The sequence below is a fragment of the Solea senegalensis genome, linkage group LG16 (genome assembly GCF_019176455.1).
Source record: "Solea senegalensis isolate Sse05_10M linkage group LG16, IFAPA_SoseM_1, whole genome shotgun sequence".
Lineage (NCBI taxonomy): Eukaryota > Metazoa > Chordata > Actinopteri > Pleuronectiformes > Soleidae > Solea > Solea senegalensis.
This window is the reverse complement of record NC_058036.1, coordinates 9934130-9950891: the sequence shown is the minus strand read 5'-3', so window position 1 is coordinate 9950891 and position 16762 is coordinate 9934130. Positions and strand designations below refer to the sequence as shown.

General features: G+C 40.7%; 1 protein-coding gene across 1 annotated transcript in view; it reads right to left on the bottom strand.

Moving 5' to 3' along the window:
* Positions 1 to 651: 651 nt before the first annotated feature.
* setd3 (SET domain containing 3, actin histidine methyltransferase) overlaps positions 652 to 16762 on the bottom strand; it is a 35712-nt gene continuing 19601 nt past the window's right edge. The window contains exons 8-13 of the mRNA XM_044047714.1: positions 16519 to 16633; positions 16290 to 16364; positions 14997 to 15163; positions 13200 to 13285; positions 3800 to 3960; positions 652 to 1372 (exon numbers count right to left, since the gene is read on the bottom strand). Coding sequence (XP_043903649.1) covers positions 926 to 1372; positions 3800 to 3960; positions 13200 to 13285; positions 14997 to 15163; positions 16290 to 16364; positions 16519 to 16633 — 1051 coding nt within the window. The 3' untranslated portion in view covers positions 652 to 925. The remainder of the gene's footprint in view (positions 1373 to 3799; positions 3961 to 13199; positions 13286 to 14996; positions 15164 to 16289; positions 16365 to 16518; positions 16634 to 16762) is intronic.

Sequence of the window (16762 nt, the reverse complement as noted above, 5' to 3'; positions counted from 1 at the left end):
ATCTGAAAACCACTTCAGTCAAGCAACACTATCAGACCTGCCAGGGGGAGCATGTGTGTATAGAGCAGCATCGCAGGGGTGGGAAGGACAGGTTTTTTGAGCAGTAGAATTCACTTCCAAAACTTTTCATGTGCACATCTATATGTTTTCAGTCAAACTCCAACCTCTCACTTAACTAGCTCAATGTTCTACATCTTTCTTGACATAAAACAAATAACTTCGTGTGCCGAGAAACAGCCAGCTGCAGGTGTGCACAAGCTCAGTGAAAACAAGGAAGCTACAGGGGACAACAGAAAAGTTTACCGTCTTTAACAGTCTTATCGTTTGGCTTTGTAAATCACCCACTTCCTCACACAAACGTCTATAGAGAAAATCAGTGATTTTATATTACAGCACACAAGAGTTGTTGATCCAATGCTGCCTCCATCTGTAAGTTTATATGTGTTGTTCAGTGACTTGGCATTTGAAATCCTTTGTTCAGGTTTACCTCAGTGACACAAGCCTATCACAAGAGGCAGCAGAGGGCCAGCAGCTTTGGTGTGAGCAGTCAGGTTTTATTTGTTTATATGTTTGTATGTATATATACATATATATGTATGTATATATATATATATATATATATATATATATATATATATATATATATATCTGTTCTTCAGCTTGAAATTATATTAAGCAGGAAGGAAACAGGCCAGTGATGGTCTGCAACAAAAAAGCTCTATACAATATGATTGTCGATTCAAAACATACTGCACACATGTGGAGACTAACTGCAGTAATTAAACAAACAAAATAAACGCTGGATGACCACAGTTCAGCCCACTTTCTATCGTCTTTTTTTTGTTTTGTTTCAGCATCTACGTTTCTGAGTCATTTTAGAGACACAAAAATAAATAAATAGCATGGGCTGTGGAGTTGAATATATTTAATCGCTCTTCTCTTTGAGATTCTCTTCAGTTCGCTTGGCCACTTCTCTTTGGCCGTTCTTCTTTGAACTTCCAGTCGAGTCCAAAGCTGACTGAACCTCCTGCACTGGCTCTACATCAGCCTCCATCCTGTACACCAACTTCTCTCCGTTAAGAAGGTGATTGTGCTCCTCCGCTTGGATCTCCTGGCCTTCTTCCACCTCTTCCAGCTTACGCAGAATAATAGGAAGCTTTGTGTCTGCCTCCGTATTCTCCAGCAGAGCGATGTCGCTCTCCTCATAGTGAGGCAGCAGGGCACCCTCCTCCAGTTTCTGCTGGAAGTGCTGACGTTTGGCCTGTCCACTAGACGACACCTTCTCCAGGATGTGCTTCTCAGCCAGGCGGAGCTGGATGGCCACACGAGAATGCAAGGATAGATCGGGTTTCTCCAACATGGCGCGGTCCTCCTGGAAGAGACCACGTCAGGAGACATGAGACAGAAAGAAAGCGGGAGAGAGAGACAGCAAAAGGTTGTGAGAGGAAGGCAGAAAATAGCAGACTTATACCCATTCATGCAAACTATTTCTTAGTTCTTGTTAAATTCAACACTCTATCTTCTTGTAATGGTGATCTAAGCTCCACCTTAATTTACAGCCAGGGGTCACTGGATTCATTGTCAAAATGTTTCCATAACTTTCCCGAAATATTTCACCCAACTTCAGTAATTTTAAGTAGTTTAACAAATGTACAGTGGCATTTTCATCTTTTACATTTTCAAAATAACAGAAAAAGGGCCACAGCAAACAAGGTCTGGAAGACCAAGAAGAAAATCAGAGAGAACTGTATGTATGTAGGATTACTAGAAAAGCAATCACAGGCTTTGTAGCAAAATGATAGATTTGGAATGAAACATCTTAGTCAACACGTCTTACACTATACTGTGTGCATCTTGTGACGCAGCTCATAGTCTTAAATCCGATATATGGAGTAGGGATGCACGATATATCGGCATTAATATTGTTATCGGCCGATGTTCGTCATTTTTTAACATATCGGCATCGGTTCAATGAGTAAATTGCGCCGATTTTATGTTTATACCCGTCTAATTGCTGTTTGTGTATGTGTGTCGGGAAGGGGAGACCATGCGGCATTTGTTTGGGCATATGACAGCGTCAGTGACGCAAGCGCAGCACAAGGTGTGTGTGTGTGTGTGTGTGTGTGTGTGTTGAGGAGAGAGAACGTCAGCGGTGTGGGCGATTTTTCAGGGTGTCAATAGAAGGTACGTGAAAAGCATTATGCGACACTTGCAAAGTCGAGGTAATGCGAGGAGGGTTCCGTGTCAAGTCATTCAATACCACAAATTTGATTATGTCATTTGAAAAACCGTCACCCTGAAGTACACAAACAACGGCAGGAAGCTAACGCTAGTAACATTAGGCAGCAGACAAAAAAGAAAGCAGCGCAGCTGGGACTCGACCAAAGGAAGACAGTGGCCAGGGCAATAACGATCAAGGTAATGGAAATGATTGCTCTTGACGACCAGCCGAGGGTTCTGACGGTTGATAGCGCATATTGAACCCCGCAACAACCTGCCAAGTCGGCGCTACTTTTCCGATGTTTTGCAATTGAATAAATATCTGGTTGCCATGAATACTGGCAAGTTTGATAAAGTATTTTAACATGTTTTTTTTTATTATGGCAGCTCTTAGTAGAGCTTGTCAGGCAATGTTTCTCATATCTGTTGTGTAGTTTTATTGTGAAGGGAAGTGGCGCGGTTGTTGTTGCCGGGAGGAAGGGTTGTTGACTTTATTTACATACCCAGTATAGACGCCCTTATCTCGGTTACAGTAACTTTGGCAGGGTATTATTTTTATTTATGTTCATGTTCCAAACTTTCTCACAGGAGTTTAGTGAGTTGAGGGAGTTAAACTGTACTTTAATTTAGTTACACACTTGCTATAAGTGGTAAAGTTGGTTACTTGTGTCTTATGTGACCTTGTTATTTGGAGGTAAAACATGTTTTGAAAATAAAGGAAGACATTCAAAAATTCAGCTTGCGTGATTTTCATTCTGTACAAACTTTTATCATCTCAGAAACTTTTTTTTAAAACATATATCGATATCGGCCATAGCAGCAATATTAATATCGGATATCGGTATCGGCGGAAATAGTCATATCGGTGCATCCCTAATATGGAGCCATCCGTAATAGAGCATGTTTAGTACCAACAAATTAATAATGACCCATAAATCGTTCGAATATATTCAAATATACAGTATGCACCCTGCATATATTTGAACAATGTTGGCAGAAGTAATAAAACCTCACAAGGTTTCTTGAATGCATCTTTAATCTGCTGCACATCCTGCAGAAGTGATGAAATTGACCAGGGTCTTTGAAAACATCTTGCCAGCTGCTCCTGTTAGCTCAACACGGGGTGAACCCTGCATTACTTTCACATGTGCTAGAGTTTAGAATATTTGATTAAATTGGCTTCCAGCCATTTTCAACGCAGTGGCCAAATTGACGTATATAGCAGTCAATGGCAGCCAATGAGTTAATAATATTCCAATAGCACTTTTCATTCTCACCTTGTCAGACCACAGATTATTTAAGCAAAGTCTGAATGCTTGGACTTGATTATTATTTACAGAGACTATGAATATTAGATTGTTTGTCTGTTTACAGGAGAGCGTGGCGTGGTGTCCAGATCTTATGCAATTTAAGTGCATCTTTAATACATAATTAATGGTGCAAACAGTTTGAACCATGCTTTTCGTGAATCATCGACATTAATCACAAGACAAATATCATGTGTACTTCCCTCCTCAAGTTTTTACACAAGGTAAATTGTTAAATTCTGATTTTACAAGCAAGACTCCCATGAACTGACCTCTGATGTAGTCTTGTAGGTCTTGAGCAGCAGGGCAGCTCTCATCTCCAAGAAAGTCCACAACTTGATCTCGTTCTCCCAGCTGACAGGAAACTCACTGTTGCCCAGGGTGAAGATCTTATTCATGGCCCGCTCTCCAAGCAGGTAATCCTTCAGTTCCTCTGAAATGAAGTGACTTGTTAGCACATGCTACATGTAGTGTACTGAGTTTAAAAAGGATTCAAACAAGGAGAGAGCAGGCTTTATACTGGCTAATTGAGTAACGATTCAAGAGGCATGACAAATGGACGTAGAAAAAATTCCTCTGTACGTAACTGGATAGATCTACAACCAATCCGATCAATCACCATGTATGCAGCGTGACGGAAAACGTGTCAACAAAAGTGCTTGTAGTACTTTTGTAGGAGTGATGGCTATTTAGTAACGCAAGGATTAAAGCCTGCGCCACAACACACTTTAAAAGAGGTCCCTTTTTCCTGCCATGCAGTTGCTTCCTGAAGTTTTTCATGTAAAAAGGGAGTATGGTGTGAAAATGCAACTTCTGTTCTTTAATGCAGCATTCAAGTAGTAAGAAGGCTTTCATCTGCACCATTTAAATACTCAAGACCAACAGCATTTTAAAAGAAGAAAGTGATTTTGTATTACCAGTTTGTTCTTGTGTTTTCAATCTCATCAATAAAACCTTTTGCAAGGCTTGACTTTGTATTGTAGTCATACAAATAATCCACCCATTACATACAGTAAATTGAGAGGGATGTGGCCTTGTTTGTACTGTGTGAGTGATGTACAAAAAACTTGTATCAAACTATGAAGTGCACTTATGACTAGCACTTCATAGTTTGATCTACTTGAAGCTCTTACTTACAATCTGGCTCTTATTTGTACCCAAATGTTTAAATGCACTTTTGTAAGTCGCTTTGGATAAAAGCGTCTGCTAAATGACATGTAATGTAACATGTAATGAGTGGAGAAGAAGAAAAGGAGATAAAGTGTCAGCCTGTAAGAAACTCTTAAATAACAGAAGGAATAGTAACTCAGAGGGGCTGTGTGGTACGTTTGCTCTCTTGTACGAAAATAATGTGCCACTGTTCACACAAGAGTTGGTCCAAACTAGAGTTCTCAACGGGCCTAAAAATTGCAACCCGACCCGACGCAGCCCGGCCCGGTCGGGTTGTGCAGTATCGTGGCATTTTGCTGGCAGTTATGTCTGAGTCGTTCTGCCCATAGCAGCACAAGATGCAGAGTGGGATACGAACACAGGCAGCTAACGGCAGGTCAATGAACACAGTATAAGCAGAGGTGGGATAGAGAAGGCAGCAGCAGTGGCTCAGTGACCACGATGTTGTAGCCACTTAGTATTACCTTACTGACACCCTGAGGGTCTACTCGGAGATGTGCTAAGTGGTGTTGTCATGGAATCAGAGTTAGGTATTTGTAAGATTATATAAAAAAATTTTAATTGATTGAGGATAAGAATCGATTTTTTTTTTATATCTCTGCTGTTTACACTGTCCTTGGTCTGAATTAAGCCAAATAAGGTCACTCGTACTATGCAGTGTAAATGCAGCCTAACAGTGTTTCCTCATCACATCCTTCCATCACAGTCGTGCTGAGCCAGTTTCCCAGACAGTCTTTATCCTGCTGCCTCTCATCTCAACACTTTAACATGACTTAGTTACATGGAAGATGAAAGAGGAGTGCTGCACCTTGGGTGTGTGTGGGTGTGGGTGTGTGCGTGCGTGAGTATTCCATCATGTCACATCTGTTATGTCACACACAAACACACAAGGCGTTGGGGGCCATTTTAAAGATTAACATACAGCAAAAAAAGTAAATAATATATCAAGCAGGGTCATGAAGACGAGTTGTGTGACAGAGGAGGATGTGGCCTTGTGTGATTAGGGATTTATGATACTGCTGCTGTTCTGCATACATGCTGATGAATATTGCAACTCCACCCCCCAGTGGACTTCCCCTTCCACACATCTGGTTGCCTGCCTTGATCAATTAAGCAGCTTGGGAAGGGACAGGCCTTGCTCTTCCCCTCTCTGTCTCCTATAACTACACCTCTCTGTCTCCTATGTCTCCACCTCTTATGGCTCCTCTACCTCCAACTCCTCTTTGTCTCTTCCCTTCTGCTGGGGTGTGGAAGAAGCAGTCACTTGACATCTGTCCCACATGAGTATTACAAACTCTGGAGTGCTTTAATTTAGTGTATTCAACCAGGTTTGCAGCTTGGAGGTTCCATGGGGAATTTCCTGACACTCTCTAGCCGTGTCCCATTCCAGGAACTGGACCCTACGGAGTGGGGATTTGTAGGCCGGATGTCGTCAAAATGCGTCAGAGCGCAGCGATGTAGGCTGTCCCAGTTCAAATGGTCTACGCTGATGTATGCAGCCGATGTTAGCTTGTTTGGGAAGGATAGGTCTGGTGTATCCGACCATATCACATAATTCTTTGGGTGCCAGCGGCAAATCTGTTCCAATACAAGCAAGATGGCGGAGGGAAGCGACTTGAGTGGCAGCAGCGAGTTTGTTATGAAATGTAAGTATGACAGATCAATCAAACAAGACAAATTAAATGTGTTTTCTGTACTAAAAGTTGTGCCGCTATTGATGTAATTAATAAGCACAAGTCACAAGACTGTTCGCTGTCTGCAAGCACCAGGAAACAGTCGTTTCAATCACGGCGTAACATTTAAACTTTTGTTTTTTTTTTTTTTTTTTTAAACTTTTTATTTAGTATTTTCAGAATAAGCGACAATTAACATAAAAAAATAAAACAAAAACACAGACAAAAACAAGGGGGCTCCTCAGTTAAAAGTCCTATATATAATGTCCAGTGACTTTGCTTGTGAGTGTGTAACGTCCTCAGATGTTTTGATAAAAGCAGTCCATTTCTCCCATTTCCTGGGAAAGGTTGCTCCTCTAGATCCGAGAGAGAAAGTCATCTTTTCCATGGAACACATTTCCTTCACTTTGTTTATCCATTGGTTAATGCTAGGAGACTCCGATTTATACCAACATTTTGTTATAACCTTTTTACAGGCCATCAACAGTATTTTACACAGATACCGATCATTCTTATTAACGACATCATTAAAGACACAGAAATAGAGGACCATCACATTATTAGGAATTGTGTATCCCAAGATCTTTGCCACAGCAGTACATACACAACCCCAGAAGGTTTGAATTTTTGGGCATAGCCAAAATATATGGGAATGATTTGCGTTCATGTTTCCGCACTGCCTCCAGCACTGTTCTTGACATTGAGAGAATTTGCTTTTTATAAGAGGTGTAATAAAAAAACGAATCAAGTTCTTCCATCCAAATATTCTCCACTTCTTAGAACTTGTAGATGAATGCTGTGCATTCCACATAGAACGCCACTCCTCCTCAGTTATTTCCATGTTTTAAAAATCTTTGTTTTCTAGTCCAAATTCCTTCTGTAACTCACTGAAACTTTTTAAGAGCCCTCTGTGAGTTATTGTACATATCGCCGTGATGCCCCTGTCACACCATCGCCTGAATCCAGCATCACTAATTCCTGGTTCGAATCTGGGATCTAGTGCAGGCCAAATTAATAATTTGATGTCTCCCTCCATTTTATATTCCTTTACCATCTTACTCCAGATAGCCAATGTTTGTTTAATAATTTCATTTTTGCTTTGTTGAGCCAATTTGTTTCCTATGTCCCCTAGTAATGCCTGAATCTGGAAACCTTCCATCTTGGTCTCTATGTCTTTCCATCTTGCCTGATATAGAGGGCAGCATGTAGAAACCAGGAACTTTAATTGAGCTGCGTAAAAGTACTGTTTCAGATTAGGCAGGGACAGGCCCCCCTCTTCTTTTGGTAGTTGAAGTGTCTTATACCTGACCCTCGGTCTTTTTCCAGCTCAGATAAATCTGGGCTGGAAAAAGTATCTGGAATCATCTGGGGGATGGACTGGAAAAGATATAACAGTCTTGGTACCACATTCATTTTTATTACCTCGATTCGTGTCTCAAAGTCCATGTTAAAAGCAGACCACCGCCTGATATCTGTCTTGATATTATTGTTAATCTTTTTATAATTAATTTCAAATGTTTTAATGTGGTCTTTTGTCAAAACCACACCTAGGTATTTAATTACTTTGGAATTCCATTTTATTTTAAATTTTTCTCTAATTTCTCGGCCTGGGAATAATTCAGTGTAAGAACTTGTGTTTTTGCTATGTTTAATTTATAGCCTGAGTATTTACCATAATCTTCTAATATTGACATCAGATTAGGAAATGTCCTATCTGGGTCTTGAAGGGCCACAATAACATCATCAGCGAAAAGCCCTATCCGATGCTCCTGCTGACCTATATGAATTCCTTTTAGGTTGTTACTTTGTCTTATCAATTGTGCCAGCGGCTCAATAAATATAGCAAACAAGGTAGGGCTAAAACAACATCCTTGGCGAGTTCCTCGCTGTAAAATAAATCTGTCAGTTAGGTGTCCATTAATTTTTATCCTCGCTGATGGCTCTTGGTAGAGGCCCTGGATACATTGTATAATTTGTTCATGAATCCCTAGTTTTCCCAAAATCTGATACAGAAATCTCCAATTGACACAGTCAAAGGCCTTTTCTGCGTCGAGGCTCACTAGTACTGTGCTCAGGCCCTGTCTTTGGATCTGATCTATCATGTGGAGAATTCGCCTAATGTTATCCTGAGTCTGCCTGCCTGTAATAAAACCTGACTGATCTTCATCTATTAAGTCTGACATAAAATGTTCGAATCTTTTTGAAATTATTGAAGTAAAAATTTTATAATCCACATTTAGTATTGAAATAGGTCTATAGGATTCACAGAGTTCTTTATTTTTACCTTGCTTTGGAATAACTGAAATTATGGCCTCTTTCCAAGAGGGGGGCAGTTTGCCCTCTGTCAGAGTCTGATTGAAGGAATTCAGAAGTAACAGGGTTAATTCCTCCCTAAATGTCTTATACCACTCGCTAGGAAATCCGTCACTACCTGGTGTTTTGTTTGATTTTAATCTACTAATTGCGACATCTAGATCTTTCTTCGTGATGCTGGAAATTAATTTTTTATTTTGCTCTCTTCCAATAGCAGGCAAGTCTAAAGAGTCAAGGAATTCTTTCATTTCACAGTCACTTTTTGCTGTGGGTTGGGAATACAAGTTTTCATAATAAATTTTAAAGGCCTTTTCTACTTCTTCAGGCTCAAATAGTAATTGTTTGGTTACAGGGTCTCTAATTTTATGTATTGTTTGAGAAGCTTGTGGACCTTAAGTCTTCTTGCCAAATATTTAGTTGCTTTCGATCCAGATTCATAATATGTCTGTTTAGTGAATCTTAGTTTTTTTCTCAACCTCTTGATTTAAGATGTCATCTATCTGTCGCCTGACATTGATTATTTGTTGTAAAACCGGATCATCTTTTTTATTTTTATGTTGTTGTTCCAGTATTAATAATTGTTTAACCAAATTCTTATAATCTTTCTCTCTAATTTTTTTTTGGTAAGCTGCCCTCGATATTAACCTCCCTCTCATTACAGCTTTTACCGTGTCCCAAAAAATGGTAGGATCCACTGGGCTGTCAAAGTTGTCCTCTATGCAGCATTTAATTTCTTTCTTAATCTCCTCCTGTGTTTGTTGGTTATTCAGCATACCCACATTTAATCTCCATATTGTATTTTTATTTCTCCTAGATAAATGGATATTGAGATAAGTAATACTGTGATCAGATAAGTCAGTTACCCCTATCTTACATTCCTCTACTCTATATCGGTCTATTGTGTTCATAAAAAAATAGTCTATCCTGGAGTACACCGAGTGTGGAGCCGAATAATGCGTGTAGTCCTTCTCAAATGGATGGAGCTCTCTCCAAACATCAAACATCCCCAATTCAGCTAAAGAGGTGCTGACAAGCTTTGATAGATGAGTCTTAGTTCTCTTGTTATTAGTTGTGTCCAGTTTAGCATTCAAAATCATGTTGAAATCCCCCGCACATATTAGAATTCCCTCGTTTTCCTGGGCTATAATCTCAAACAGTAATTTCAAGAACATTCTATCAGTGTTAGGTGGCACGTAGACATTGACCAAAGTAACTAAATGATTATCCAATTTCCCTTTTGCTATTACATATCTCCCTTCTTTGTCATTTATTTCTTTGATGAGTTCAAAATTGACAGAGTTGGAAATTAATATGGCGACTCCTCTCTTAGGACCTTTCTTAAATGAACTTGAAAATTTATTTTTAAATCCAAATTTCCTCAGTTTATCATGTTCTTGCTGAGTTAGATGTGTTTCTTGTAAATATATCACTTGAATTTTTTCTTTCCTAATTTTTGACATTACTTTTCCTCTTTTAATTACATTGTTTAAGCCATTCACATTTAAGGACGCTATTCTCACGTTGTTACTCTGTATCATTCATAAGAATAAAGACAAAAGAAAACATCAGTAGCCCCACTAACAGTGCCAAAACGGTGGCATGGAACAAACATATCAAATATAACAGGTGAACTTCCAAACAGTTGAGGATCTTACTGTCCTCCCACGATCTGATCCCGTTGGTGGATCTAGGAAAAACCCCCTTAGATAAAGAGGGGCCTAACTTAGAAATGACAGGGCCTACAGTGAGGGTTATAGTCATTCTAAATGAGTCCAACGTTAAAAAAAATAAGTAACCCAGACCTCCGACAGTCGCTTTTCTTTTAGCATAGGAATAGCATGGTAACCATTATTCTGACAACTAAAAACACAGATTATATCAGAACATTTTTACCGGTTTTGCTTCGTTTTATAATCATTGATCTTCAGTCAAAGAATCTTCGGAACTCTTGCAGCTTTTCCTTGGCTCGTGCGGCTGCTGTTGAGTAGTTCCTCCGTGATCCCTCATTACGCTGCCACCCTACGGCAGAACTGAGCCGTGACTCCAGCCCGGCCGCCGCGGTCGTCGGTGTCGCCGGTGTCTTCTCAGCGAGTCCGCGTCTCTCTAATTCCTGCTTAACCTCCCCGGCGGTGTTGTAGACTCGAGTTCCCGTCTCCCAATGGATCCTCATCCTGGTAAACGGCGTCTGGAACCGGACGCCTTTCTCATTCAATATTCTTTTAGCCGCATTATACTCCTTTCTCTTTTGCACAACCTCTGTCGCGTAATCGTGGTCGAAAGACAGGACCTTGTTCCCCAGCTGTATTTTCTTTCTCCATACCTCTCTCAGGACTCTCTCTTTAGTAGAGAATTCCAGAAAGTTGACAATGATGGGTCTCGGATGGGCTCCGTCTGCAGGTTTCTGTGCAAGTGACCGATGCGCTCTTTGAATTTTGAGATTAGAATCTTCACGTCGGAGCAGGTCTTGAACAAACTTGGCTGCAGACTCGCCCTCTTCTCCCTCTGTAACTCCGTAGATACGGAGATTATTCCTCCTCGATCGTGATTCCAGATCAGTTAACTTATTCTGCAGGTCTTTTTGTTCTTGTAATGAGATGATAAGAGCATTGTTAGCCTCTTGTGCCCAATGTTCCAGCTTTTCAATCCGCGACTCAGCCTCGTTGATCTTGCCGCTCTGCAGTTGCTGCTCAGTGGCAACTTTAGCAAGTTGTTGGTTTATATCCTGTTTGAAATCATCAAAGTCTTTTTTCACGTCGCTCCTCAGCGTTTCACTAAATGAGTGAAGGGCATCTTTTAATTCCGTTTTTAAATCTCTTATCTCCTTGCTGATAATTTCAAGGTCTGACCCCATGTCCGTCTTACTTGCAGCAAGGTGTGTTGTGTCATGGCCGCCGTCTTCCTCAATTTCACGGCTAGCTAGCGGTTCCTCCATTTCGTCTGTCGTCGTGTTTTTAGCCTGAGCGAGTCGAGTTTTCCTTCCCATTCCAGCTTTTCCCCGGTCACGTTACAGTCGGTGTGATTATAAGTTTTAGTTATTCGAGTTTTCGGGGAGTTTTACACTTGACTGTCGAGAGCTCTGATGCCACGCACCCTACCACTCCATGCGCCTTCCCAGCAGCCTAAACTTTTGTTTTAAGTTAAACTTGACTTAACATAGATGTGGCGGGTGTATATAAGGCTTATTTTGCCACGTACACTAATTATAGTTGGTGGTATGAAAGAAACATACCATAACCATTTTATTATTTTGAAGGGACCAGTGTTGCCTGGCTGTAAGACATAAATAGCTTTGGTAATTCCTAAAAATAAGCGTAATGTTATCGCTATAATGATAATTTTAACTCTGAAAGGGGGCACCATGTGTAATTTAAAACCCCTATGCTAAAACTACTGATACATCTTCTCTTGTTGTCTTTTGTCTCTGAATAGTAGTATTTTGGAAAGAATGGGCCTGCAGGGCGACATAACTCCCTTGCAGGCAAAAAAGTGGGACAACCTGAAAAAAAATTATAAAGTATGTAGTATGTATATATTAGTTTGATAATTCAGTGTTTTACATTATATTTGCTTTACATGGGCATTAATAATATACTTTTTTTTAAAAATGTATTTCATTGTTGTTATTGTTTACTTTAATGATGAATCCTCTGTTTCAGGTTTGCAAGTGTCCAGGCTCAGGGGAAGGAGTGAGTGGGAAGCCCACTGCTGCAACTTGGCCCAGGTATGTCCACATGGATGAGGTGCTGGGACAGAAGCACTCCATTGCTCCACCTGTCCTTATCGCCTCCATCCCTGAGGACAGACCAAGGCCAAGTTCAGCAGTGGGTGGACGACAGGAGGGTGGCGAGTAGGAGGAGGAGGAGGTGGTGCAGGTGCAGTTGCGACAACCTCGCAGGCACTCTTAAAGGAAGAGGGACAAGGAGCGGGAACTTGGCGACCTCCTCAGGGAGGACATGAAGCGACAGAGGGAGATGGAGGAAAGGAACGAGAGGAGGATGGACAGACTCCTCTCCATCCTTGAAAGATGTGTCCAAAAGGATTAAATAATTTTATAAAATGTGTTTATATGTTGTTTAAATTCTTTAATAATATACTGTTCAATAGATTAATGAATTTGAATTTTATTTTAATAAAAAAACTTATACACAAATATACAAAACATACTATATTATTAACATTTTAAATTAACACAACTATATACATTATTACAGTTTTTAAATAAATGGAGAAATAAAAATGAATGAAGATTTTTCATGTGTTCGAACAGCATGATTAAAAAGATAATGAACTCTAAACCCGGGGAGCCGGTAGAGCCGGCAAGTGTCGTCTACCGCCTGCCATAATCAGAAGAAGAAGAAGCTGGAGGATTGGTGACGTAACCAGGGGGTGGGTAGACTGGACCGTCTGAAGCATTCGGTTGACGGAGGATACTCCATAGGATCCAGTCCCTTAATTGGGACATGGCTTCTGTGTGTGTGTGTGTGTGTGTGTGTGTGTGTGTGTGTGTGTGTCTTACCCTCAGTCATGCAGAAGACTCTGAGGAAGGCCAGGAGCTGGGCTGAAATTGGAGGTTCATTACAGTGCAAAGCAAAGACACACGACCTGTAAAGAACAGCAAACACACAAGGTTACACAATACACTTCCTTAGATACAAGAGCATGAGACAATTGAGCTGAGCTTCACATGAGGAAGACATTACTGGTGGGTGCAAAACAAGACAATTCAGTGTGTAACGGAAGAAGAAACAAAGAGTCGGGCAAAATGGAGGCAGATTATGTGCTGTGGTGACCCCTAAATGAAAAAGATGAAAGTAAAGGACTCCAAAAATCCTCTCCTGTGTGATGTGGTGTGATGTGCTCTCTGGACTTTGGTGTGGTGTGGGAGAGTGAGTGACAATTTTTAGTTGGAAAGTTTAACAGTGAGATAAAGCATTGAAAATAATCTTACGATGTAGACATAAGGAGACGTAGATTTAACTAAGTGAGCCTTTTGTTAAATGGCAAAAATCACTTTTTTCGTGGCATCAGTGTAAGACCTGGAGGGGTGGAGTGGCTCAGTGGTTAAGACCGCCTGTGTGCAAAGACTTCATGGTCGCAAGTTCAACTCCACCCCTGGCAGGTTGTACTCAATTCCCTTGTAAATCGCTTTGGGTTAAAGCATCTGCTAAATCACATGTAATGTAATATACTGTAATCTGTGTTGCAAGCTAGTTTGTGGTGCTAGAATAGTAGTTGGGTCATTTATTGCAGTGCTGTGACCATGGACAACGAAGGTTCGTTTCTCACTGGATTTGTCATCTATAAAGGTTAAAGAAAAAAATCTGCCGGGGTGCTCCTCACAAAAATGTGGAGAAATTGTGTGAGAGCCCTATATCAAAAATGGCTATCATTAGCCAAACTGGAAATTATCTCTTTAATGGTTCGGCCCACAGTGCTGCATAATACAGGGTTTCTGAGACTATTTGGGTCAAGAAATTCATAAATATATGTGTATCCGTTACAGGGTATTCTGTAACGGAGCAATGAAACATGTCAGACGTGCTCAGTTGTGTACTTTTCAGACAGAAACACAGCAGAGGTGAAAGAGGGGAGATGTGTGACATCATCTCAGCAACTGAGTTTTTGTCTCCTTTTTAAACGATCTACAAGCATATCTGTCAATTTAATACAGCTCCCCAGCAACAATGGAGAATAATTAATTTCATTTCTACTGTTGAGATTGCAACTGTCATCAATAAGAGATGACAGAGAAACACAGAGCTGAGAATACTACATAAAAATTGGGAGCCTAATGATAAAATGATTATGCTTTGTGGTGATGAAAAGGGATGAAACTGGCTGATTGGAAGTTGAAACTTGTTGGGGAAGGAGATAATGAAAGAGACCTGCTGCAACATTCATATTATGTTTCAATTATTCCTAAGGGGAGACTAATAGGTTGAAATACCTCTTGTAGACAAACAAGGGTTAGTGAAGTTGGTCATGATGTTGGCCTGGAACTCTCCTTGACCCACATTCAAGACTTCAGAGTGAATGCCTTCAGGCCCATTTGACAGATTAAGTCATTTGTAGATAAGAAAAGGGAGGAAGAGCAAAGTTTGTCCTTTGCAAAAACAAAACAGGGATGGAGTGGCACAGTGGTACCCTGTGTGTGAAAGACGTCATAATCGCAATGGTCGCAAGTTCGACTCCACCCCTGGTTGGTTGTACTCAATTCAATTGTAAGTCGCTTTGGATAAAAGCGTCTGCTAAATGACATGTTATGTAATGTAAAACTCGTAAAGAGTGAGATGAAGAAAGGGTTGGGACGTACGCTGGGATCCCGGCTCGGGCCAACACTTCGGCCTTCATGGCGTACAGGCGCTCACTTTTGCTGACGCCCAGCTTGATCTTCACCCGGTCATGAGCATTATCCTCGAAGAAAAAGCCGTTGTGGATGACAAATTCTGCATTGGATCTCGTGCCGTAGAAGATGTAGATCTACAGGAGGGACATTATGGGGGCAAGTCACATTAAACAATCCCTCATTTGCTATTAATACCATTATTGATCCTTTGGAGGCTGATACCAGACTTGAGCCAATCACCAATCACATTCGTTTTGAAGCATGACATGTTGGCAGTCTGGAATCCAATCTCAAAACGTAAACCAATCCCAGTTGACATGTGATGAAAGGTGGAGTACACCCTGGACAGGTCACTAGTACATCACTGGGCCAACCTGCAACCATTCACTTACACAATCACACCTAAGGTCAATTCAGTTTATTTTGTTCAGTTAATGTCTGCGACTATGTGAGGAAAACCCGGATAAAACCCATGCATGCACACAAACGTGCGTCTTTTTCTTGTAAGGCAACAGTGCCAGCCACAATTCAGCCGTGTAGCCCACATGTAGCATACTGTGTGCTTTATGCTTATCTAAATTTGTATGTTAGCTGGGCGTGGCACCAGCTCATTGCTACCCTCTTGTGGAGGATAAAAGTGGTAAACAATGAACTAATAAATTAGTTCACGTATGTTCTCATTTGTTTGTGCTTTTGTTTTGGTATCAAGAATTGCATATTGTAACTTTAAATGTGTAAATTAATGGTGTCAGCCTTCTGATAGACTGCCAACATGTGATGCTTCAAAACTGATGTGATCGGCGATCAGCCCAAGTCCTGTATCAGCCTGCAAATAATCCTCAAGCGGAGGATAAAGCAGTAGACAATGAATGAATAAATGAAGTTGATCTTAAGTTATTAGTATTTGAAGCATCATATCTAAATACTTTCTTTTATTTGTATTTTTTCCTTGTTCATCCTTCCGAGCCAACGAACAGACTGTGACAGTGCTGTGTCAGTAGCTCATACAACTGCACTTATTCACTAACATGAATCCAATATTATTCCCACAATAAACAACAATCTTGATGGAAAACTTGACAGTAAAATATCAGACAGGTTATTAGACAACAAAAAACAGATTTTTAAGCTTTTAAAATAATTAATAGTCAGTGTAATATGTGAGATGAAGAATAGAAAAGAAGGAATGTGAATAGACAGACAGTAGGCAGTAACAGAGAGGAGCAGATAGACCAATATTAAAGTGTGGGCAGTAGTTACCTGTTCGTTCTCCTTGTAGTCCTGCAGTGCCACACATTCACAGCGGTCGTCCTCCAGGTTGTAGCCAGTGGTGATCTGCAGATAAATTCCATTTTGCTCATCCCTACTAAAAATGCAGATTTCTAGATATTGTCAGGGATTGTTGACTATGTGTCAGTACTCATACAACCAAAAAAGACAAGGTGAACTATACTATTAGGTTTGTGCATTTGTGAGTGTGAGACTTTACCAATCCGTTGGTGTGGTTACACATGTCCCAGAGGGGGATGAGGGCTAGAGTGACCCGACTGCCATCCTCAGTGGGAATCTGGTTCTGACGGGTCATCACTGAAGACACTGCCCACCTATCAAATACATATATATATAGATAAGTGGAAGCATAACAACGCCATTTAGTGCATGTTGTCAGCAGCACCAGTGGCCTAAACCTTTGCAGTCCCAGTGGTATCTGTGTAGCTACTACAGCTGCTGCG